This window comes from Heloderma suspectum, chromosome 1 (genome assembly GCF_057233095.1).
Source record: "Heloderma suspectum isolate Gila_16-S chromosome 1, 16-S_ref, whole genome shotgun sequence".
Lineage (NCBI taxonomy): Eukaryota > Metazoa > Chordata > Lepidosauria > Squamata > Helodermatidae > Heloderma > Heloderma suspectum.
The window spans coordinates 336,365,984-336,389,610 of NC_139458.1; the positions used below are offsets into that span (position 1 = coordinate 336,365,984).

Sequence of the window (23,627 nt, forward strand, 5' to 3'; positions counted from 1 at the left end):
TCACACTGGGGTTTTTCAAAGGAAGACACATGTTTCTTTAGAAAAATGACAAAATATTTTGGAATTATACTTGGGGCATCAGGATTATCCATCAGTCTCAGTAGTCAGTAAAGGTTTCTTACATAATGTGGAAGAGCCAATGTTCTTGGCTTCTATCTAAAGTGGGTAGTAGTATGGCACAGGGGCAACACAGAGTTCTTTAACAGAGTAATGAGCAGAAAAATATCTCCCCCTCTTAGTTAGCACATTAGTGGAGTTAAGGGCAAATTAAGGACCTAGCTACACACTATATTGATTGTGTGGTTTGCAGCCATGTCAGAGAATTAAAAAAAAATGTAATCTTAAGTGTGTGTGTTAAAGGCAAAACTGAAGTACTTTGGCCACATAATGAGAAGACAGGACACCCTGGAGAAGATGCTGATGCTAGGGAGAGTGGAAGGCAAAAGGAAGAGGAGCCGACCAAGGGCAAGATGGATGGATGATATTCTAGAGGTGACGGACCCGACCTTGGGGGAGCTGGGAGCGGCGATGGCTGACAGGAAGCTCTGGCATGGGCTGGTCCATGAAGTCACGAAGAGTCGGAAGTGACTGAACGAATAAACAACAATAAAGTGTGTGTCTGTGTGTGTATGCTTGGGGGACACCTGGCAATTTGATGTGACTGAAGTCTCTGAAGATGGGAAGTTCTGTCCGCAGCCATGATCCTGACAAACATCACCCCCCTATGCTGCAATTAGCAATGCTTCAATTAGTATCAGTGGGAGCTGTTGTTTTTTTAAAATCACTAAGGGTCAAACTACATGTTATGCTAATTGTGTAGCGCGTAGAGGAGGCTTGTCTTACTTCTTATGCTTGTAAGCTCCAATACAGACTTTTTTTCTTTTTTAACCCCTTGCCCTCAGTGGGATAGAATTTCGGGGAAAATGGGGGGGGGAGGTTTAATCCACCCCTCCTGGAGTACTGTGGTCCCAATACAAGTTGGGGCCACACACGCTTACATGAGTGTAAGAAGTAAGACAAGTGTCCACTACATAATTAGCATAATGTGTAGTTTACTCTAACAGCAGCAGGCAGGGCAGGGGCGGGGGAGAGATTTTCACTGGGATCATGGCTAGGAGGCTCCCTGTGTGCTGTGGTCCCAATGGAAATCATACATTCTCCCCATGTGCCTAAGATTAATTGTTTAAAATCTGTTCTGCAAGCTACACATTAATGTGAGGTGATACCTAGTTCCTAAGAGCCTGTTATCACACTTTGCCAGTAGTTGTTGAACCAGCTCCTTTCTAGGTGATACAGGTAGCATCAGGAATAGTTTAATCTTGATCTTGCATGCTAGGATGCTTACAGTACGAGCCAGTCCAGTCCACTTCATTAGGATCCCTTGTGTGTGTACCGTGAGAGTGTTGTGTTGTAAAGTGTTGGTGTGAAGGTTCGAGGCCTACAGAGGCAAGGAAAAGAAAAAGGTCAGGCTTAAAGGCTTGGAGTTTTTGTTGAGAGGGGGTCTCCCTGAGGGGAGTAGTTTCACCAGAGTCAAAACAGGATATGAATGAAAATGGTGGGGAAAAAAATCACATTGCAAATGAAGAGGGGCTGAGGGTGAAGGAATATTGGCTTGCCAAAACCCACTTAGGTCAGGATTGAAATGAGATCAGAACTGGAACCTTCCCAGCTCACACTTTAATCCACGACACTACCCTGACGACAGGCATATGTGGAAGAATCTTGAGCAAGACTCCATTTCATGGACACTTTTCTGCACTGAGGTCAGTGCTGAAGTATTTTGAAAATCCCTTCTGTAATCCATGCAAGCAGGGGAAAAAAAATCATCCTAGCTGCGCCTCTCAGGCTTTCTTTGTTTTATTAACAAAGTTGAAAGAAATGCATCGTGATCTCATCCAGGGGTTACAAAATCACATCTTTCAATTAAAGCCTTATGTGAAACAGGACAGCCGTAGAAATATGGTGCAAGGCTTACAAAGGAACATCTGTAAAGATTAGGTAGTTCCTTGTGTGCAGGACAAATGCCTTAATATGAGGATCACAGGCAATTTTAGCTCTGAAGCTTTCAAAATACATTAATAAAAGGATTCAGTTCTAGCCAGGACATTCACAAGGATAGCAGATGGCATGTCCTTAACTCACCCTGCTGGATAATCTCACACAAGAGCCCTAGCAGGTATTTCTCCTAATGTGTCCCATCATCATTATCAAGTGTGTGTGTGTGTGTGTGTTTTGCACTGATGGGAGCTGCACGGTTTCCACTTTGGTTGTGATGGCAGAAACAGCTAAAGGTCAGCTCCTAGCAGTTTTCACCTCCACCAGAATCTGGTCTTTTGTAAAGCTTAATTGCCATTCAAGACCCGCACCCCATACTTATAACTACAACAGGGAACAATATATTATTACCAGGAAAATGCACACACACACACACACCCCGCCATACACACGCTACTGTGAGGATAGCAGCGAAGCTCAGAGGGAAGTCTGCACTGGAATGTGTGTGTTTAGCAGAAGACATAATCATCCCTGCTAATAAAAAAGTGCTGGTGCTGCATCCCCAATGCAATATGACAGGTGCCAACTCTGACGGTAATTCGGTGCCTGTTAAAACCTTCTTTGTTTAACTAAACATTTGCTAATTTTAATGCCTAGCTTAGTCAGACTTTTGTTTTATTGTGGGTCTGTTACAAATTGTAATTGTTTTACTGAGTTTTGTATACCACCCTGGAATTTCTTAATGAAGGTCAGTATAGAAATATTTTAAAGAAATAAATAAAATAAATATTTGTTTTGCTAGTGTCTAAGGTTGGTATAAAATGTTCCCCTCTTCTTCTAATAAACGTTGGCTAAGCTGATGAATTATAATGATTAAATTGTAGAACAAGGATATTTCTTAGTAGTATGGATCATGGAACACTGATGTATGTGAACAAATCCTTGGGGGATGATTCTAACATTATGCCCCCTATTGTTTCTGTGGGGCAGTGACTCCACATGGCAGACAATGCAATCAGTCTAACACTTCAAAGAATTCATGGCAGAATTTATTTTTTCATCTTCCCTTTCTCCAGTTTTCATGTGAAACTTAATGCTCCCGTTAAAAAACCACACATTGGTTGGTCTTTTGTGAGATCCTCAGCATGTGTTAGATTTCCATTCTTTGAAAATCCATGTGATCACCCAGAGGATTTGGGAGAATTAAGACCTACACACAGTACACATGCAAACGAGCAAATAAGAAATGGAACTCATGCATTAAAAAGCTTTACTGGAAGGATAAGCCAGGATAAACCTATCACTGCTGGCACTCAATGTTCTTTTCTGCAGAAAAGTGACATTAAGCACTTCCAGAGAATGACTAATTGAAAGCATTATTGTTTACTAGTTAGCTGCTTATTTTCTGTCAATGCCAACAAAAGATCATTAGAGAAACCGCAAAACATTCCCAGAAGGCAAAATGACCTTTATTGTGGTCAGTTTGAGTCTGTCTGTGTTTTTGGTCTAACTATGGAGAGTTTCTGACCAGGTTAATCCCTAGCATCAAACAGCATCCTGAAGAAAATGTACCCATTCATCACAAATAGGACCAGTTTTAGTTCAAGACAGATGTTCTTGGGAGACGTTCTAGGCTATGGAAAAGCAATGCAATTACCAGGATTCTAACTCTCTGCAATACTGCACAAGTGATGTACACCTTACATGACTGTGACAAATCATAAAACGCATCATGTTGGAGAACCGTCAAAATTTCCCCTGATGCTTCTGTGTGTCCCTTCTTACTTATTTTTGGGCATTTATATCCCATCTTTCTTCCATCTCTGAACACCAGGCAGCTTACATGGTTCCCCAGTAGGGATGGACAAATCTGTCAGTTTTGATTTCACTCAATTTCTCATTTTTCCAATCTTAAACTCAGTTCATCCCAAAGTTTGAGAATTTTTTTAAACATTTGCATGAAAAGTTGTATGCATTTTTGCACACATTTCTCCTAATACATTCATTTTTGTATGCAATTTTGCCTAATATACACATTTTTGCAATGCTCATTTCCGGGAACTGACCTCGGAGCCCATGCTCCAAGGTCGGTTCCCGGAAAACTGACCTCCCCCCTCGTCCATGCTGCCTTGAAGGCAGTGCGGAGAAGTCCCATTTTCCGTGCTTGGAAGAGGAGCGTGGAGCAACTGAAAAGGGACGGGGCTGGGGGTGTTCCGGGGCAGGGACAGCAGAGCTGCGCGTATGACACATCCAATGTGTCGTACGGCAGCTTCCTCTCCCGTTCAGCCCCCTCTGCTGCTAGACAGGCTGTCTAGCAAAAATTAGCAAGGCAGGAGAGGCACGGAGGGAATGATCCCCCCTGTGCCTCTCCTGCCTTGCTTTGGATAGGCGGTTGCCTCCGAAGTCGGAGGTGGCCACCTATCTAGGTAGGATTGCACCCTTAATGTATTGTGTTTCTTAAATATAATATATAATATATTATATCACAAATATACATCTTTTGTGTGCACTTTCACCCAATATATGCATTTTCAGACTTTTTTAAAAAAATTGGAGACTCAATTGCAAAATTCAGGGAAGTGTGAATTTTCAAGGATAACTGAGTTGCAGTTTGTGTATTGGTTCAAAAGTGCAAATTAAATACAAACATAATTAATTCCTCCCCTGTCCCTAGTTCCTAGTCAGTCTCTCATCCAGGCACTGAGCAGACCCAGATCTGTGACACAGATCTGTTTCACAATTTCCTTCTCAAATGTTGGCTTCTTTGCTGCCTTCATTTCTAGATTCCATTAGGTGACCTACTGTGTTACAGAAGGGCAGGGAAGCACTGGGCCCTAAAGTCCAGTCTTAAGAGAGATTTCAGAGATACATGGCTGATAAGTAGCAGTTGTTAAATTGAACCACATGTATATATCATCGTACCTTAGGCTTGTGATGTTTATTGGTTCAGCCATTATGGAGACATTTGATGGAAATCAAGTTGATTTCTGCTGTTTTTTGTATGTGAAAATTAATAGAAATTCTTTAAGTGAATGAAAGAATAATGCATATGTCAATAGATGGGGGCGCTGAATAGAGGACAGAGATGGTGATGGTGAGTCCCAGGACCATGCTGTCTGGCGGTAGGTCTTTAGGTGCCCTTGAACAGTTTCTATATTAATCAGTGGGATTTTGGTTCTTACTTGGCTCTTCTAGAGAACCAACCTCTTACCTGGCCCTTAGTTGGCTCTTTACAAAAGTTGCACATGACTTTTACATGAGGGATCAGCTTGTGCATCTTCTCATAAAGGAGAGAGGCAAAGTCCTCCAAAAGTTACAGAAAAACCATAAAAATCTAACTCCAGCCCCCAAACTTGGATGACTTTCAATATCATTGACCATGGTATCCTCCTGGATACCTTCTCTGTGTTGGGCTTAGAAGGCACAGTGTTACAGTGGTTCCAGTCCTTCCTGGAGGAGCTGTCTCAGAAGGTGGTGCTGGGGGACTTCTGTTTCACCCTATGGCCATTAGTCTGTGGAGTGCTGCAAGGTTCCACCCTGTCCACCATGCTTTTTAACATCCACATGAAACCAGTGGGGCAAGTTATGCGGTGGTTTGGGCTCAAGTGTGATTAATATGTTGATGATACTCAGCTCTATCTCTCGTTTCCATATAAACATCCCATGGAGACTCTTGAACCAGGGTCTGGAGGTAATTTGGGAATGGATGAGAATAAACAAGCTTAATATTGACCAGACAGAGGTCTTGCCTATTTTTAACGTGCTTTTTCAGCATAAAATGGCAATTTATTAATGCTTAAATGAATATCGACTGGGTGGCCCCTTAAAAAAAAAGCATGCTGTTACCTAGGAAGCTATCTCCAGTTCACCACTGCAGGGATAGAGGACCAGTTAGAATGGTCCATCCCAAGTGTCAGTCTTGTGTTATCACATTCAACCAAAGATATGTTGTCAAAAGAAGTCATTTAAAGTGACTTCTAGACAGAAGGTTATTTTCTAGTGCTGCATTAGCACTAGAACATTGTATAACACAGCTGTATATCACACAGTCGTGTATCACAGTGTTGTTTCTCAGTTTCCACATTGACCTTCACTACCACCAAGAGGGCTGAAGGTCAGTCAGCACCTCCTAGGCTTGGGCCTGCATGAAAAGAATACTGGATGTTCTCAATTGTAAAACACTCACACATCCAACAAGTTAGGTGGGTTGTTATTATTTTTATAACTGGCACTCAGAATGCAAAATGCCAAAGGCAACATACTAAAAATATAGGTACTATTACGGCAACACATCTGTGACTCCAAGAGAGGTTAAATTAAATGTGCTTGGAGACCAATGCCGGCTGTTTACTGTGCTTTTGTAAAAGGGAGATTTAATTTCCCTGGCAGACTGGCAATGAAGGAGCTATAATGGGGAGCAAGAAATGAATATTATTGTAAGTCTCTTTCCAACATACCCCACGAGAACTATGTTAATGACTACAGTGATAAAACTATGACCCCCTCCCAGGTATAAAGCTGCCCTTTATGGGTGCATTTGGATTTGAAAGCAGCCTCTCTTATTTGGTTTAAATAAGGAGCTGTCCTTGGCAATCAGACTCCAGCTAATTAAAACCTCTCCATCAGTTTAACATCTGAATGAAAAGATTGCAACTGGAAAGGAACCATGAGGCAGCAAAAACATTTAAAAATAAATAAATAATAAAAACATTCCCAGAATGTCAAGGGCCCTCCAGGAATATCAGTTAAGGAAAGTCACTGCAAAGCCAGCTCATTAGCAAAGGAATCAGAAAACAGCCAAGTGACATTGCTGCAAAAGCTCATTTAAACCCAGACATTTCATTCTCCACAGGTTTAACAGAAGCTGGGATTTCTTTTTTCCTCTTTAAGTAAGTTATGCTAATAGCAGAACAAAAAGCCCATGTTTCCCAATGAACATCATGGGAAAATTCTCTGAATGTTACAAATGAGCTACATAGCAAAGTCCAGTGGTGCTTTCTTCTCACACATGCACCCCAGTCTAGTGTCAAGACACACGTACATCAGTCCCATTGATTTTAATGGCTGTGCATTACTGCGCAGCGCAATGTGCCATACTAACAAGGATATATGGAAGCACTCAGTATTCACCTAACTATGCTAGTGTTGAACGATAACAGAGACTAATGCAATTCCTTTGGAAATGTATCCTTAAACATACCTTACGGCTAGGGTGGTCACCTGTGAATTGCCAAAAAAGAGGACATGCATCACCAACAGAGGAGCGCGATTTGCATAAAATTTGCATATGCTAATTTATATGAATAGATGCAAACTTAGAAATAGTCAGTATAATTTAAATAGAAAGACTGTGACCAGGTGAGCTGTGTGCCTTGCTCAGTCTGCTGTCCAGGGCCAGATCTACACTTTGTGTCTTATCATTATGATACCATCATGGGAATGCGATATCCCTCTTGCACATTTATACCTCATAGGACACACAATGACATTGGTTGTGGTATTTTGGATAATGTGGAATAAAAAGCAGGAAATAACACTACAGTAGTGGTATATCGAATGTGTAATGTGCCCCAACTGTTATCAGTGCATTTCAATACTGCTATAAAGCAGTAGTGTAGATGTAGCACAGGTGCTGTTGATGAGCAACTTCAAGGCCCAACTCTTACTTCTGAGGGTTCTTAATCTTTATACTGGACTTGGACTGGACAGCCCTTCAAATGGACTGTCACCTGTAAAAGATAACACTTGGACACCTTACTTACAACCAAGCTTTGATGCCTTGATTGCACATTAATTATCAATGTAGTGACAAAGCTATGTCAAAACAAAAGCAACATAAGGAAGTGTCCTTCTGAAAATTGCGTGGGGTAGCAAACAAAATTCTTTATCTCAGTTCTTTCCAGAATAAGAGTATGGATACAGTCTGTTGGACTCCATGTTATTTTTTTTAAAGCTGGTTGACAATAATAAATGGAAGTGCACATAGTCAAATGCACTTCTCTTCCACGTTTACTTTCTCTTGTTCTAAGGTGAACATATATATACACACACACACATACATATATGTATATGTGTGTGTGTGTGTGTATATATATATATATATGAAAAATGTCCTCAGTGAGATACACAAATATCACTATTTTCAGTAGTTTGCATCTTGTATACATTTCAGTTGTCTACCTGTGCTATGAAATGGCAATAGCATTTCTTGTGACCCTAGCGGTTACGTTAAGGTTGTGGAAGATGGCTAATGTCATTGAGCATTGTGATTCATTTGTTGAACAACATTATAATGGAAAAAATGATGCTGTTCAACAGGAGCCCCCCCCCCCCCGCAGTTAGTTGGTCACATATGAATGTATAGGTAATATTTTTAAATTGGATCTGTCTGTAACAAACACAGTTTCTATAATAAGTGTTATCTTATTAATGTAATTTTTGGTTAACAATCTCAAAATTTCTGACATATTCTGTTTGCCTTTCCAGATATATTTCTGTTTTCACTTCATCTTTTCAATATTAACTTATATAACTGTTTATAAAGTTGGAAGATATTTATTTGCATACTTTATATTAATTCACAGGCCTCCCTGTCTTAAGGGTTCCGGCAAGTTAACGATACTGTACATCTGAAGACAGATGCAACATATATGAACACCACGTACTAAAGAGTTCTTTATGCAATGGGAAAGACTCCTTTTGCTGTAATTTTACTGACTTCAGTGAACTTTTCATTGGGGTGAATTTTGCTTCCTGTGCTTACAAATTGCTCATTCCCACAACCATTGGCAGGGATTGCAGTATCGATGAGATCATTGTTTGCTCCTTGGAGTTTAAAGAAATGTGATACAGCCGGATTGTTTTCCCCATTGTCAAATTATGTAACCAAAATATCATATAGGTTTACATTATTGTAAAAGAAATCTCGGTCTTCTGGTTGTTATTGACTGTAGCAAATAATCAGACTACAAATAAGGAGAAGGCTTTTAACACGCCCTACATTCGAACATGAGGTGATTAAAATTCATGATGTTCTGGCAAGGACTAACACCTTCTGGTTGGAAGTACTGCCTGAAGAAAGTGAAAAAGCAAAATCAGGGGACAAAATGTTTCTCATCCCCACCTGGACAGAGGCTCTGTGCTGGTAACAGATTATAGCTCTATTCAGTTGTTACAGAAAGTGGTAAAAGCAACATGTCAGCAGGGAGCAGGGTGGTGTCAAGTAGCTCTGTCCCTGATGTCATGTGACCAATTAGCCCCTCCTCCTGGCATCCATATGTACAGTGTGATCATCTTCAGAAATGGGGCCTTTCACAAACAGCTGTATGCATAGGGCTTCTGTGCAACCCTGCACATGCGAAACCTGTACCAGAATCCTGAACTATCAAGATTCCATGGCATGTGAAATCTTGCACACACATAACTTCATGTGCAGAGGGCCCCTTTCCATAGATGTCCACGCTGTATGTGCAGATACTGGGGTGGTGGTGGAGGAAGGGTGAATCAGTACACACAAGATCAGGGCCAGAGGTGTTCTGTGCAGTTTCACTCCTTGCTCCAGTGTTGCTTTTTACCACTTTCTACAATGACTGAAGAGAGCAGACTTCCCCAGTCTGGTGCCCTCCAGATGTTTTGGATTACATGACCCATCAGTCCCTTCCTAGTATGGTCAACAGGCAAGGATAATGTGAGTTGTAGTCTAAAATGTCTGGAGTGCACCAGATTGGGAATGGGGTTTATGTGGCAACAGATTGTGTGGTCAGCAGAGGTCTGCTGAGTGTAGGTCCCCCTGTTAACGCAGTTCTGTGATGCTAGACTGTTGGGAATATTGCAGCCTCATCTGCAAGTTTCAGGAAGGGGGCAGTGTTGCAGTTAGTTAGTTAATGCATGAGCATAGCTAGCCTTAGTATCTCTATAGCCTACAGTGTGGGTCCTCCTTCCCGGTCCTCCCCTTCCCACTCTCTCCTGCCTTCCTCCGTTGCTGGAAGCACATGGCTTGCTCTCTCTTGCTCCTGCTGGTGTTACAGAACACAAATAAATGGACTGAACAAACTTCTGCTCGAAACCCTGCGCTGTACTTACATATATATGCAAGAATATTTGTGAGTAAAGCTTTTAATGTTTCTTTTACCAAAGAAGGGTGTGGTCTCTTTTTTAGCCTTTATGTGCATGTGGGATTGGTAAACGCGCATTCTGCTTTGCCTTTTGTTTTTACTCTGCTAGCTGCCTTTTTAACAGGAGGCGGTAATACCAAATAATCCCAACAGAATGCCTGAAAAACAATGTCTTAATATTCATAAATTAAGAATAACTAAATATTTGTTTATATATTGTGCCATCAGTGTACATAGCCCCTTACAGACGATTAGAGGAAAGGTTCCTCCCCAATCTATAATTTGCCAAGGGGGAGACAACAGAAGAAGGAGAGGGAGGGGAGAACGTGTCAATTACATGTACTTCAGTTTAGGTACAGCAGAGCTTGGGAACTAGAGATTTGACCCAAAGAGTTCATGGAAAAGGACATATTTGAAAGCTGTATGTGAGGTGGCATCCTGCAGGTGTTCTAGGAGGCAGTTCCATGTGTAAGAAGAAAGGGTGGAGTCTTCCAGGCTCAATCTAAAGTATTGACTGGTATTGACTTTTAAAGGCCTAAATGGCTTGGGATCAGGTTACCTGGGTTGTCTAACCCTAACCCCCCCCCATCACCTGAATTCTCATTACACAACAAGCCACGGCAACCTGGGCACAATGCAAAAATGGCACCTGTGGGCACCTGGCATGACATGACAGCCCCCGCAGATAAATTAAGCCACAGTGGGCTGTCATGTGGCCTTTTGCCTACATGAACCTGCCCAGGCCTTAAGATCAGCCACAGATGCACAGCTCACAGGCCTGCCATTCAGATCAGTTAGCTTAGCAGGCAGAACGAAGGCCTACAGTTGGATTGTATTAATTCACATAATATTCAGCAGCAACAGCAGCCCAACTGTATAATTTCAAGCAAGCACAATCTGTCTTATCAAAACATTTTCCTTATCAAAGAAAAGAAATGCTTTAGAAAGCTACCATTTTGTGTTGTGATCTCCCAGGAGAATTCACAGAAGGCTTACCGCTTGACTTATTCAAAACACAACTACACAAACCCTGAAAAATGTACCTCATGGCCAATGCAACACTACACCAGTCCTATACACAGAGGTGGCCAAACGACGCTTCTGAGCGGCACTATTGTGCACAATGCCTCTTAACGTTTGAAACCTGCTGCTTACATGATCATGGGGCAACTGATTGCATCGGACATCTGATGGCCCTAATTGTGTGGGTGCCTAATCTTTGCCAACCTGGTGCCATCCAGGTGTATTGAACTACAACACCCACCATCCCCAGCCAACATGGCCAGTGGTCATGCTGGCTAGGGATGATGGGTGTTGTAGTCCAGTGCATCTGGAGAACACTAAATTGGTGAAAGCTGCCAGTGCCACTAACTGGCATTATACTGCAGCCTTCGTATGGAGACGTCCCATGATGTAGGCATAGTTCCCGGTGTTTTCCACATGAGGTCTGTGTACAATTTTTGATGCAACCTTTAGAAAACAATTATTCAAGGGGGAAGGAGGATCAAAATGATCACATCTCTCTGGAGAGTTCTGAAGCTGCTGTGAGAGAAAAGAAAAATGCCGCACTTTGTACTGTTGTATCTAGTTTGCTCTCTGAAATGCCAGTAATGCAATCTGAGAAACATGTTTACAAAATACTTCAAACCTCATGAATCTTGTGAAGGAAAAAAAAATAGCAAAGGACAGGAATTCTCCAGTCTTTATACATGATATGGCTGCAACTAATGATACAAGAATACCACATCTCCATCTGTGCAAAAGATGGGCTAAAAATAAATATAAAAATAGTTAGATCATTGTTTTGAGGGTTGGAAGCAGTCATGTCAGTGGTCCTACAGAAGTTTGAGAGTGAAGCAGTATCTTACCACAAACCAACGATGATGGGTGTGCAGGCCTACAGATTCAAGACCTCCCCATGTGATGTGCTATGTGAGCCATCCTACTGTCCTACACATGCCAGTGAATAACAGTGACTAACAGCACAATCCTATATATGTCTGCCCAGAAATTAATCCCATGGAGGACTGCAGCCTAATACTTGTGTGACAGAGCTGAAATTAGCCCTCCCTCCCAAATAATTATCTTCAAATGTTCTTTGGATGTGTGAATATTTGTCTTTCAGCATCCACATTTAATATTTTCATATTTTTCCAGATGCAGGAAATGTTTGACAATCCTTGACAGCTGGCATTCACTAGTAGTCCGTACTGAACAGTATTTGACACCTAGCAGTCAGTATTTGACATGAATTGACAGCTGACATGCACCTGATGTCAACATTTGGCAGAATTTGACAGATGACTTGCAATAGAATTTAGTGAATTGTATATGAACCTCAATCTTCCATCCATTTAACTAATCAAACAGTAGAACTGAATTGAATTCAAATGTCACATTTTCAGAGTAAAATGTGATTTTAAAGTCTGAATTCTGAAATTTAAAAATTTGTTTCAGGTCTAATTGTATGCAGAACAAACATTTCCTTAATCTAATCATATCCTGACTTGTTCTAGGCTTCATTGTTTCCTCATAGTTCTTGTTCTACTTTTTCATACAATACTCAAGTGGGTCAAGAAAGCCTCAGCTACCTTTAAGACCTCTGAATCACAGAAGACATTTTAGCCTTGTCTGCTGTTGCTGCAACCTACCTATTCTTACATAAGTTTTGTAGAAGCTTTCCATAATACAGCTTTTGCTCCACTTCAGAGATATCATGAAGTTACATTATACTGAGTGAGACCATTGGTCCATAAAGATCAGTACTTCAACTTGCAGCAGCTACCAGAGAATCTTTTAACTTGGAGATATGAGGATAGAACCTTCTGTATCTGCTCTGCCTATGAACTATGGTCTCTCTCTCCAATAAAATATACCTCCCTCTAATAGTGAATTCACACGGTCAGTACCAACAGGATGGAATCTGTTGGTACTGACCACAAGGCCACTGGGAAAGAAGATGGAGGTATCAGCATTCGCAGTAGAACCCCGAGGTTTACAGAAGTTCAAAAAAATCCTTTAAAAAACCTTAAGGGGGCAAATCTCCCCACAAAACACAATCTAATAAGGACTGGGCATGCTCAGTAGAGGTCCACAGAATATTGACTGTTAGCTTGAAATGAAAAAATGGGGAAAAAAAGTGATGATGGAATGGAGTATCCTGGAGAACAGCATGGCTGGCTGGAACCCCAAACAGGTGGTTAGGAGGTATGAATACACTGCAAGATTTTGTTGCAGGTCTCACTTGTTATCATGATATAATATCACTGCCCAGAGGGATACTGGTGTGTATCTGTGTGTACACATGTTTTGTTTGCTATTATTGCAAACTGTTGCAAACTGCCTTGAGGATCATTTGACTGGAAGGAGGAATATAGATCTTAACAATAAACAATCAAATAAATAAGGAAAGACTATGACATGCATACTATATTTCAGAAGGCTCTGTTCAGCATAGGAATAACAGTAAGTCTCCTCCACATTGAGAAAGCGAGGCTATAGCTCAGTGGTAGAGCTTTACATGAAATGGCTGCAGCTTCAATCCCAGCTAAAGGGACAGCAGGGCTGGAAAGGCCCCCTGGCCCAAGACACCAGCCTTACTGCCAGCTGGAGTAGACAGAACTACATTACATGGTCCAGTGGTCTGTTTCAGGGCTCTTAAGGTGAATATTAAGAGGAGGCCAGGCTATCCCGATCCAGGAAAGGCTATAGCTGGTGAACCAGCCAAAGCTGGGCATCTGCACCCCTCCTTACCACTAAGCCCATGTAGGCCTCTAGTGCCAGCTTGGAATTGGGGGTGTTGTAATAGTGATTCCTCTAATAATAGACACCGTGTCAAATAACAATTTATTTGAACATAAAACACAGTTGGGACCTAGAGCTTCCAACTACAGTCCGCATCTTGCAACGACATGTAACAACAACCAGAGTTCTTCCCCGACTGCCTCCGGGAGGCTGATACCCCGCTTACAACTATTAACTCTTTCTTTGGCGCAGTCTGATTTCATGCACCTTACCACAAGGGGTAGCATCCCCAAGCAACAAACCTGCTGCTTCAAGGGGAGTGTTACCCTATCCAGAGTAGGCCACCTCCCTAATTCCTAGACCCTGAAAACCAAACAATGACTGCCTTCCACAGATTATTCCCCTCCCCTGTTCTTCTCTTTCTCTCCTTTCAGATGAAGCTGTTTGTCCCAGGTCTTAAACAGTGCATTGCCATAGGATTTTGCTCCTGGCCATGCGCCTTATATGTCATAAATGTAACATTGCTCAGCTGGGCCTAAGTAGCAAGTGTCACCTTTGTCACTACTTCTCTGATCTGTTGCCCACGCAGAGGCTCATGTACAATGCTGTCCATCTCAGAAGTAAAACAAACAAGCAAACCATTCCAGTGTTTTGGTGTTATTTGCATGCAACGTTATAAATGAGCTACTCATTAGAAAACTAAGAAAGATAAACATGTGGCAAAACTCTAAAGCCTGTTTCTGGAAAACTACTTGGAGAGAACAGCTAATCCATTGTTCTGAGTCTGAAAAATATTATGAGTGTGGAGTGGGAAATGGCTGTGGAGTGAGATCCAAGAAAACAAAGTTCAGGGAGCAAAGATTCACAGTGGCTTTCCCGAAGGAGGCACAGAAGCCCAAACGTAGACGAGAAAGAGTGGGTGTGTAGAAGGTGTGTCTACGGGGACAGTGGTATGGTGAGGTGTATTAGCAGAGAGCAGTAACCACATCACTAGCTCTCCGGATACGCAAATGCCTGCCAAGATAAGATTTTGTTTTCCCTTAGCCTGATGGGTAGAGCTGTTTGTTAGGGGTTAGAAGAGAGTCAGCAGGTGCTAGGGCAGCATGGTGTGTCATTAAATAGCTATGGAAGAAATGTAAATGGAAAGGTAAACCAAGCATTATTTATAGCTGGCTTTGTAAATTGAAGGAAGGAAGGATGCATGGATGGCCAGACAGGCATTTTTAAATTTTTAGTATCTTGTTCAGCAGCACTCTTGCCAGTACCATGAGCAAAGGAAACACTGATTTGCAAAAACAACTGCAAATTTCCCAACCTTATTATTAAAAAAAATTTGCCTGCCCATGTCTTTCAGGCACCATATGTTGTTTAATCTTCAATATTTTCTTGACAATAGACCAAATCTCTTCCATGTTTACAAGGTAGACCCAGGGCTCATCTGGTACATCTAAGTCCCAACCAGCAGTTTGAAAACTTTCTGCCATCAGAAAACCCTTTCCGGATAGACTCATCTGCCAAGGAACCGCTGCAAATCAGTTTCATAACCACAGGATTCTAGCACATGTTCTAAGGCACACACCGATGCCATGAAGGACACCTGGGTCTGTTGGGCCACGCCATCGCCCTCCATGAACTGAGAGTGCAGACTGGAGTGCATCCAATATTATCCTGTGGCTACACATTACAGGGGAAGATAGGTAATTGTATGCTAGCTGTCTTTCAGGGAAACCAGTCTTGTCATTAAGGAGCCCCTAATAAACAGCTTGGAAACCGCTGTCCTAATCAGTTAGCTTTTGCTTGGAACTAGACGTTATGGTGACACAGGACTGCTGCCAAAAATGGCATCCCTGCATTGAGTTCTCCCCTAATCCCTCGAAATGTCTTGTGAAACTCTGTATGCAGTGTTCATTAATTTGGGCTTTCAACGGATTGGACCTCTGAAAGATTTCCAGTTGACAAACATTGGTAAATCCTGGGATTTACACAGTTAGAAGGCTGATACTGAGTTTCGTCTAGTAGAGAGAGGTAAATATTTAGTCCTGGCTATTTTTATCTAAGCTGTACTTGCACAAGTGCCAGAGTAAAGCATCAAAGCAAGGCAAGACCCAAAAGGAACACTGTGAACTCAACCGCTCCCCTCTGACCATTTCTTTCTCTCCTTTGACTCAACAGTTTTCTACACAGAACCAAAAAGGATGAACACATGGAAAGTGGGATTCTACATAGGACTGCAATGAATAGGAACTGACAGGCATAGCTGGAAGTTGTAATTGCTGTTTCTTTGTACTTATTAAAGAGAAAAGCATGGTCTGAGAATCCGTTATGGCTGCACAATGTTGAATGGGCCTCTGCCGTCAAGCACTCATATGGCCAAGGGACTGTGGTGGACTTCTTTTTAACAACAGGCCACGTGGACACTGGATGCTAAGAGGTTACTTGGGGAGAGCAGCTCTTTACTGGAGACAAACTCACACAAGTACAAGAGTTGAAAAGAGCCATGCATCAGAAGGAGTGGATTTAGGCCTCTTCCCTACTGTGAAACCACTGAAACCAAAAAACCCTGAACACCAAAGAGCCACGCTCACAACTGTTGCATATGCTAGACAGAGCAAAGGGAGAGCATTCATCCACCCAATCCAGTGTGCATCATGACAAATAATAAGAAGGTAGATTTAAATTCAATGCTAACAAAAAAAATTCCTAATAAAGAGCAGCTCAAGCAAGCTGCCTAGAGACCCTTTGCTAAGAGATATCTGAAGAACTGCTGGGCAGACTTCTCTTGCCAGCTCAATACAGGGTCTGGGTATTCTTTTTCAAGGGAAAGGATGGGACTATCTGTTCTGTGGAGAATCTCAGAGCAGCTTAGCATGTGCAGCTTGGTGCTATTTTCTCTCTGTGTTGTTTTCTTTACCATGCAGAAAGGCACACATTTAAAGAAGAGGGAGGACATATCTATTTTTAGGAAAAGTGTCCCCAGGCTGCATTTCACTGAATGTTGTGAACAGAGATGTTACTAAAGAGATGGTATGCTCGTCACATTTACTTCCTGAGTCATGGGAGCACCATACAGACCCATAGTGGACATGCAGATTTTGTTATTCTAATAGCATTATACATACACTCAACAACACGTAAGTACCTGCAATAGTAATTTGTGGATCACAGCTTCATACTGATATCTAAAGCTATTCAGGACAAGCTGAAACAACTGTGTAAATTCTTTGCAGCAGAGACTTTCCCCCCCGAATAAATATATCATGTTCAAATCATTAATAACAAGTTTAGACCAGTGAAAAATGTACACAGTTTGTGTCAGGGTAAATTGGATACCCATCCAAATGTGCATCCAAGTGCAGATTTTGTCCATCTGCACTAATTTGCTTTTAATGGAATGCACATCTGGATGTACATTTGTATGTGCATTCCATTGCCAGCAAGGAATGGATGTGCATTCCATTGCAAGGAAGACAGCTTCTGAATCTGGATGTGCACACGAGTGCAGATGTTGTCTATACTGCACTGACTTCAGTAGAATGTGCACGTGGAATACATGTCTGATCTGAAATCTGATCTGATCTGATCTTTGCTTTCCATTGAAAGCAAAGCAATGCAATGCCAATGGACCCCATCTGCACTTGGAAACACATGCGGCTGTGTATTAATTTCATCCCACAGTCCTTTAAATGTGCAGTTTAAAGGATTCTTGGGGTGTGCCTGTGGACCTCCTCTGACAGTGGTGCAGCTGGGTCATTTTCAATCCTGGGCTTAATTGTCTTGGGTGGAGTGGGTGGGGTTGTGTGGGATGAGTGGGTGGGAGCTGTGGCTTTAGATTGCCATGTACACAGGTAACATTTGTCTTCCCCCACCCTTCCAACTGCCATTCTATAGTTTAACACTGCTTCTACATTTCGTAGATGCCATAACTACTACAAAAAACCTGTTTGCCACTAGAAAAGTTGGAGAAATCTGTTTGGGGGGAGTGGAGTTTGATGCATTTTCCTAGGTTTGGCCCCCTGGACTTCATTCTGGTTCCCACGGCAGCACCCAAGTCAATCTGCAGCAAGTCGGACCAGTTCATGGATTTTCCAGGCATTGTGCACATTTTTTCTGCAGGTTCTTCAATTTGCACAATTTCCTAAGCAATTTGTGGAAATTAGAGCTGAATTTGTGCTAATTATGGTTGAATTTGTGCAAATTATGACTGAATTTGTGCAAATTGCAGAGGAATTTATGCAAATTGCAGAACCTGAAAAATGTGCAAAAGGTTCCTGGAGTTTGGGGAAAAGCCTGTAGCTCAGCTCACAAATGCAAATTGAGTTGTACATGCCGCAGAAATCTGTTGAGTCAAAAAAGAACCGGATTTCCCAGCGATGGACGTCCCTATTTGCAACCCTGATGGAAAAGACCTCTCTGAGCATGTGCAGTTTTGCATTTTAAGTTCACCAAAATCATAGCACCATCATGATGACTACAGTGAAAAAAGTGGAGTTGGCTTCTGCACTGGCCACTTTCTGGTTGGTCCTTTGGGGGCCCTGGAGCTGGGCCCCAGGGCCTAGCCCAAGCTGCACCACTGCACCAATGAGCTCCTGCAAGCTTTACAGTGGCAAAGGGGCAGAGTCGCCCTTACAGGTGAAAGGGTAAATCGCATGGGTGGTGCTGGTGCTGGCGTGGAGAAATTGTTCTTTAGGGCGATGCAGCTGAAAATGTGCATTCTCGGACTCCAACTTCTCTCCCCTTCAAAGTGTGAGCTGAGTTCCCCGCTTACCAGGGAGCCGCAGTTTGTGGGCATGTGGGGTCCCGTGGCAAAGGAAAGAGGGAGGCTGGAGGGAGCCGATGCCTGTGCAGCAGCAGTGGAAACATCCAGGCAGGACATCTTCTGAGCTGACTGGAGTGTGACTGGCTTGACAGGGGCAGAGTCAGAAGAGAGCAGACCAGGGCGAGAGCCTCCACGGGCAGGTTTCACTATGGTCTGGCTCCCCATCACTGGGGATCTTGGGGATGTGGCATCAAGACCACACCAGCTCGGTGGCTGCAAGCTTGCCACATCCTGGGTGGAGAGAAAGGGGTTCACATTAGTGGTCTGCGCCATGGTGGGCCCCTGACCCTGCCATCAGGAAAGGGAATCGGACCACAGGCAGGCTGACCGATGGCAGGATCCACGCCCCATGCCTCCGCCAATCCTATTCAGGCAAAATCAATAAAGTTGTGGCCAATTAAATAGTCCATTTAAGTCTGCATGTCTGGTTTGTTTCTTTCATTCGCCACATGGACCCAATTAAATGCTGCGCCACATAAGGGGGCTTTTCCCTGTGCAATTTAAAGGATTTGAGGGAAAGGAACTTGGGCTCATGAGAATATTTGTGGTTTCTTCTTCCTCCTCCCCCCATTCAGACTGATAGAATTTGCTTTATGTTCATGTACGTAAGTGTATAAGCAAACAGTCTGAAAAGAAATGAGACTCTCTCTCTTTCTCTCTCTCATTCAGCATTCGATTGTTCACACCGAATGGTAGAGGAAAAGGGAACTCATACCTGCTGCTGCAGCATTATGAACACATTGCCCCTGTAGTCCTTTGAATTCCAGACCTAACCTCTTTAAGCCCCAGGCGGATGTGGAGCAAATGATTCCCAACAGAGATGGTTAAAATACACCTCAGTTTCTAAGGCCCTTGAAGCCTGTCGAAGCCGTTGAAACTGGCTTATGTGTGGAGACAGGATTGGCCAAGGAGTAAATGGGAGAAGCAAAACCATAACAACCGATTTTACAGATGGGGATGGTGTGGAAAGGGAAGCAGGAAGGAGCCTGAGTGGCAGCGCTTTATGCCTCTGTCCTTAGTCGGATCATGCAAGAGCGCACAGAGTACATGCATCGGACTGCTAGATGCAGCTTTTGACACAGAAAATTGGATGTTTTAAAAAAGCAGGGAAAGCCTGGCTGGGAAAATGAGAGGACTTCCCAAGGGCAGGCCACACTTTTAAAGCTCTGGAATGAGCTCCCTAGTGAGGTTCGCCTGGCGCCTACATTGTACTCCTTTCGGCGCCAGGTGAAGACCTTTTTATTTTCCCAGGCATTTTAGCTTTCTAAATTTTTATCTTTGCTGTTTTAAATCTGTATTTTAAACTCCTGTACTGCTGCTAGGTTTTATTGTGGTTGTATTGTTATATTGTGGTTTTAATGTTCTATATATTTTAAATTGTTTTATTGTGTGTTGTTTGGTTTTAGTTTTTGTGAACCGCCCAGAGAGCTTCGGCTATTGGGCAGTATAGAAATGAAATAAATAAATAAAATAAATAAAGCAGATATGCTTTACTCTGCCGAAAGTTTTAACCAACAGTGTCCCTTTTACACTGGCTTACTGTGGTACCTACAACGGCTTCCTCTTTGTGAAACCGGCTCTCGGCAGGCTCTCCCTCTTCTCTTTCCCAATGACGATAGCCTCTGCTGCTTTTTCATTGGCCTGCCTGTCATCACCAGCGTCTGGCGGCTTTTCCTGTGGAAATAAAAAGATATGGGCAGGAGAGCAGCAGACATATTTGGTAATGCTTTGCTTCAGAGTTTCCTGTCCACAGGGCTTTTGCTTCAGCTGCAAAATGTTAGAATAAAGTTTGGGGGAGAGAGGGAAGGAGAGAGAAAATATCTTGGAACTAATTCTTCTTGTTGTTCAGTCGTTAAGTCGTGTCCGACTCTTTGTAACCCCATGGACCATAGCGTGCCAGGCCTTCCTGTCCTCCGCTCTCTCCCGGAGTGTGCTCAAGTTCATCTTCATTGCATCGGTGATGCTATCTAGCCATTTCATCCTCTGCCATCCCCTTCTCCTTTTGCCTTCAATCTTTCCCAGCATCAGGGTCTTTTCCAGGGAATTTTCTCTTTGCATTAGGTGGCCAAAATATTTGAGCTTCAGCTTCATTATCTGTCCTTCCAATGAGCAGTCAGGGTTGATTTCCTTTAGGATGGACTGATTTGACCTCCTTGCAGTCCAGGGGACTCGTAAGAGTCTTCTCCAGCACCATAGTTCGAAGGCATCAATTCTTCGGGGCTCAGCCTTCCTTATAGTCCAGCTCTCACAGCCATACGTTACTACTGGGAAAACCATAGCTTTGATTAGACGGACCTTTGTCAGCAAGGTGATGTCTCTGCTTCTTACTATGCTGTCTAGGTTTGCCATAGCTTTCCTCCCAAGGAGCAAGCGTCTTTTAATTTCATGGCTACAGTCACCATCTGCGGTGATCTTGGAGCCCAAGAAATTAAAATCTGTCACTGCTTCTATTTCTTCCCCTTCTATATGCCAGGAAGTGATGGGGCCAGATGCCATGATGTTAGTTTTTTGAATGTTGAGTTTCAAACCAGCTTTTGCACTCTCCTCTTTCACCCTCAACAAGAGGCTTTTTAGATCCTCTTCGCTTTCTGCCATTAGGGTGGTATCGTCTGCATATCTGAGGTTGTTGATAATTCTCCCGGCAATCTTAATTCCGACCTGTGATTCATCCAACCCGGCGTTTCTCATGATGTACTCTGCATATAAGTTAAATAAGCAGGGCGACAATATGCAGCCTTGTCGGACTCCTTTCCCAATTTTGAACCAATCGGTTGTTCCATGTCCGGTTCTTACTGTTGCTTCTTGGCCCTCATACAGGTTTCGGAACTAATTCTAGACAGGCCTTAATGCTTACACATTTGTCTCAGTAAGTCGATTGAAGAAAGGCAGAACATGAAGAAGGTTCATTATTCAACTGCAGGGGATAATCAAATTACTAGACAGATCAGATCACCAGTCCTGATGAGGATTACATTTCAGGGCAGTTAGTCTTTCAAACAGTTCCTGGCCCCACAAAGCTATCATCCTCTGTACCTCCCATGTCTTAATTTAAAAATAAAATGGAGAATCGCGACATTAGAAAAGTATTTTAAGCAGCTTATGCTGGAAACAGTCTGTTCATAAAGCACAATGCCCTTATTTATCAGGGGACTTCTTGCGTTATTCTGCTTACTCCAGTCAAATGTTTGAAACAATCAAAGCCCATCCTGGAAATAAATGAAGCCCACTCAAAACAACAGCTTCTATAGCGACCCTCAGGCCCAGGGCCCAAACTGGACTTCAGCTCATTGACATCCTATGGCAAGGAGTTCCATAGGTTGGTTGTGCTTTGTGCAGAGACGTACCTCTTTCCGTTTGTCTTAAACATGCTGTGTATCATCAGTTACAGTGGATGGCCAATAACTTCTCTGGATTTTGAGAAAGATTGAACTTATTTCCCTTTCTCCGTCCTAGTCGTGACTGCATAAACCTCTATCATTCACTGTGATTACTTGCTAAGATATAACATTTTAATGTACTGAACTTTGCCAGGATGGGTATGTTTAGCCAGAGGGCAGGACTAGAACCAATGGGTGGAAATTGCAGGGAAGTAGTTTTTTGGTTAAACAATAGGAAAAACTTGCTCACAGTATTAGCTGGTGAACAGTGGAACAGAGGGGCTGTTCACGCAACACACTGACCTCAGTGGTTGAGTGTGGGTTGTTGCTGAACCATGGGTTAGTGTGTTGTGCGTGTCAAGAACATTTTCTGCAGGGTGGCTTGTTAACCAAGCAGTGTGGCTTATTTTTCTCAAATGAGCCACCTTAAGAACCTATGGATTGTTGGATTGTTCAGGGTAGTTAACAAGCCACAGTGGAAGATTAACAAGCCACACTGTGGAAAATGTCCTGGGTTCAGACAACACGTAAACCCATGGTTCAACAAACAACCCATGGTTCAACAACAACCCACACTCCACCACTGAGTGTGGGTTAGCATGTTGTGTGAACCCAGTCAATGAGAGGTTGGCTCTCCACTGCTAGAGGCATTTAAGCAGAGGCTGGGACTGCCATCTGTCAAAGATGCTGTAGTTGCATCCTGATTGCAGATCCAGCATTGAGCAGGTGGATGGATGGAGGGAGCAATCCTATGTGGCTAGGTGGCCACCTCCAAACTCAGAGGCGACCACCTATCCAATGCAGGGCGGGGGAGTGTAGAAGGGATCTTCTCCTCTGCACTCTGGGCACCCTGCATTACCGGCTAGACGGCCAATTTTGCCTGTCTAGCTGTAGCAGTTCGGGGTGGGGGAGAGGATGGAAGGTGCACAGGAAGCCTCATACAGTGGCTTCCTGCTGTCCCCGCCCCTTCCTGCCCCCAGGAATGGCCCCTTTTGCCCTGCTCCATGCTTCTCTTCCAAGCGCAGAGCCCAGGTATGATCCACGCTGCCTACGAGGCAGCGGGGCAGGGGGCAGGGAAGTGGTTCCCCAGGAACGGACCTTGGAGTATGGGCTCCAAGGTCAGTTCCCAGAAACTGACCAATCCTATGGCTGTCTAGCAGCTGTCTAGTGGCCATAGGATTGCACACTAAATGACCTCCGAGACACCTTCCAACTTTTTGATTCTATGCTTATTTTTATATTGGTTGCAAGCTTTCTATTTACTGGTCCCTAAACACAATTTAGCCTCTCTTCTTTCACCCTTATTTATTAGATTAACAATAACATAAACCTGCTGTCCAGAAAGTGCTTTGCAAGGATGCTTCCTCAACCTGGTGCCCTCCAGATGGTTTGGACTTCAGCTCCCATCAGTCCCAGCCAGCATGGCCAATGGTCATAAATGCTGGGAGCTATAGTCCAAAACATCTGGAGGGCCCCAGGTTGGGAGAGGCTGATTTACAGCATGAACAGAAAAGTCAGAAATATGAGATGATATCTTGGATGCCAAGAATCTCTCATTCTTTCCTCTGTTTGGAATAACTG

General features: G+C 43.1%; 1 protein-coding gene across 1 annotated transcript in view; it reads right to left on the reverse strand.

Annotated features, from left to right (window-relative positions):
* LOC146359540 (uncharacterized) overlaps positions 1-23,627 on the reverse strand; it is a 180,118-nt gene that overhangs the window by 76,096 nt on the left and 80,395 nt on the right. The window contains exon 12 of the mRNA XM_084816571.1: positions 20,222-20,343. Within this exon, the coding sequence (XP_084672697.1) occupies positions 20,222-20,343 (122 nt within the window). The remainder of the gene's footprint in view (positions 1-20,221; positions 20,344-23,627) is intronic.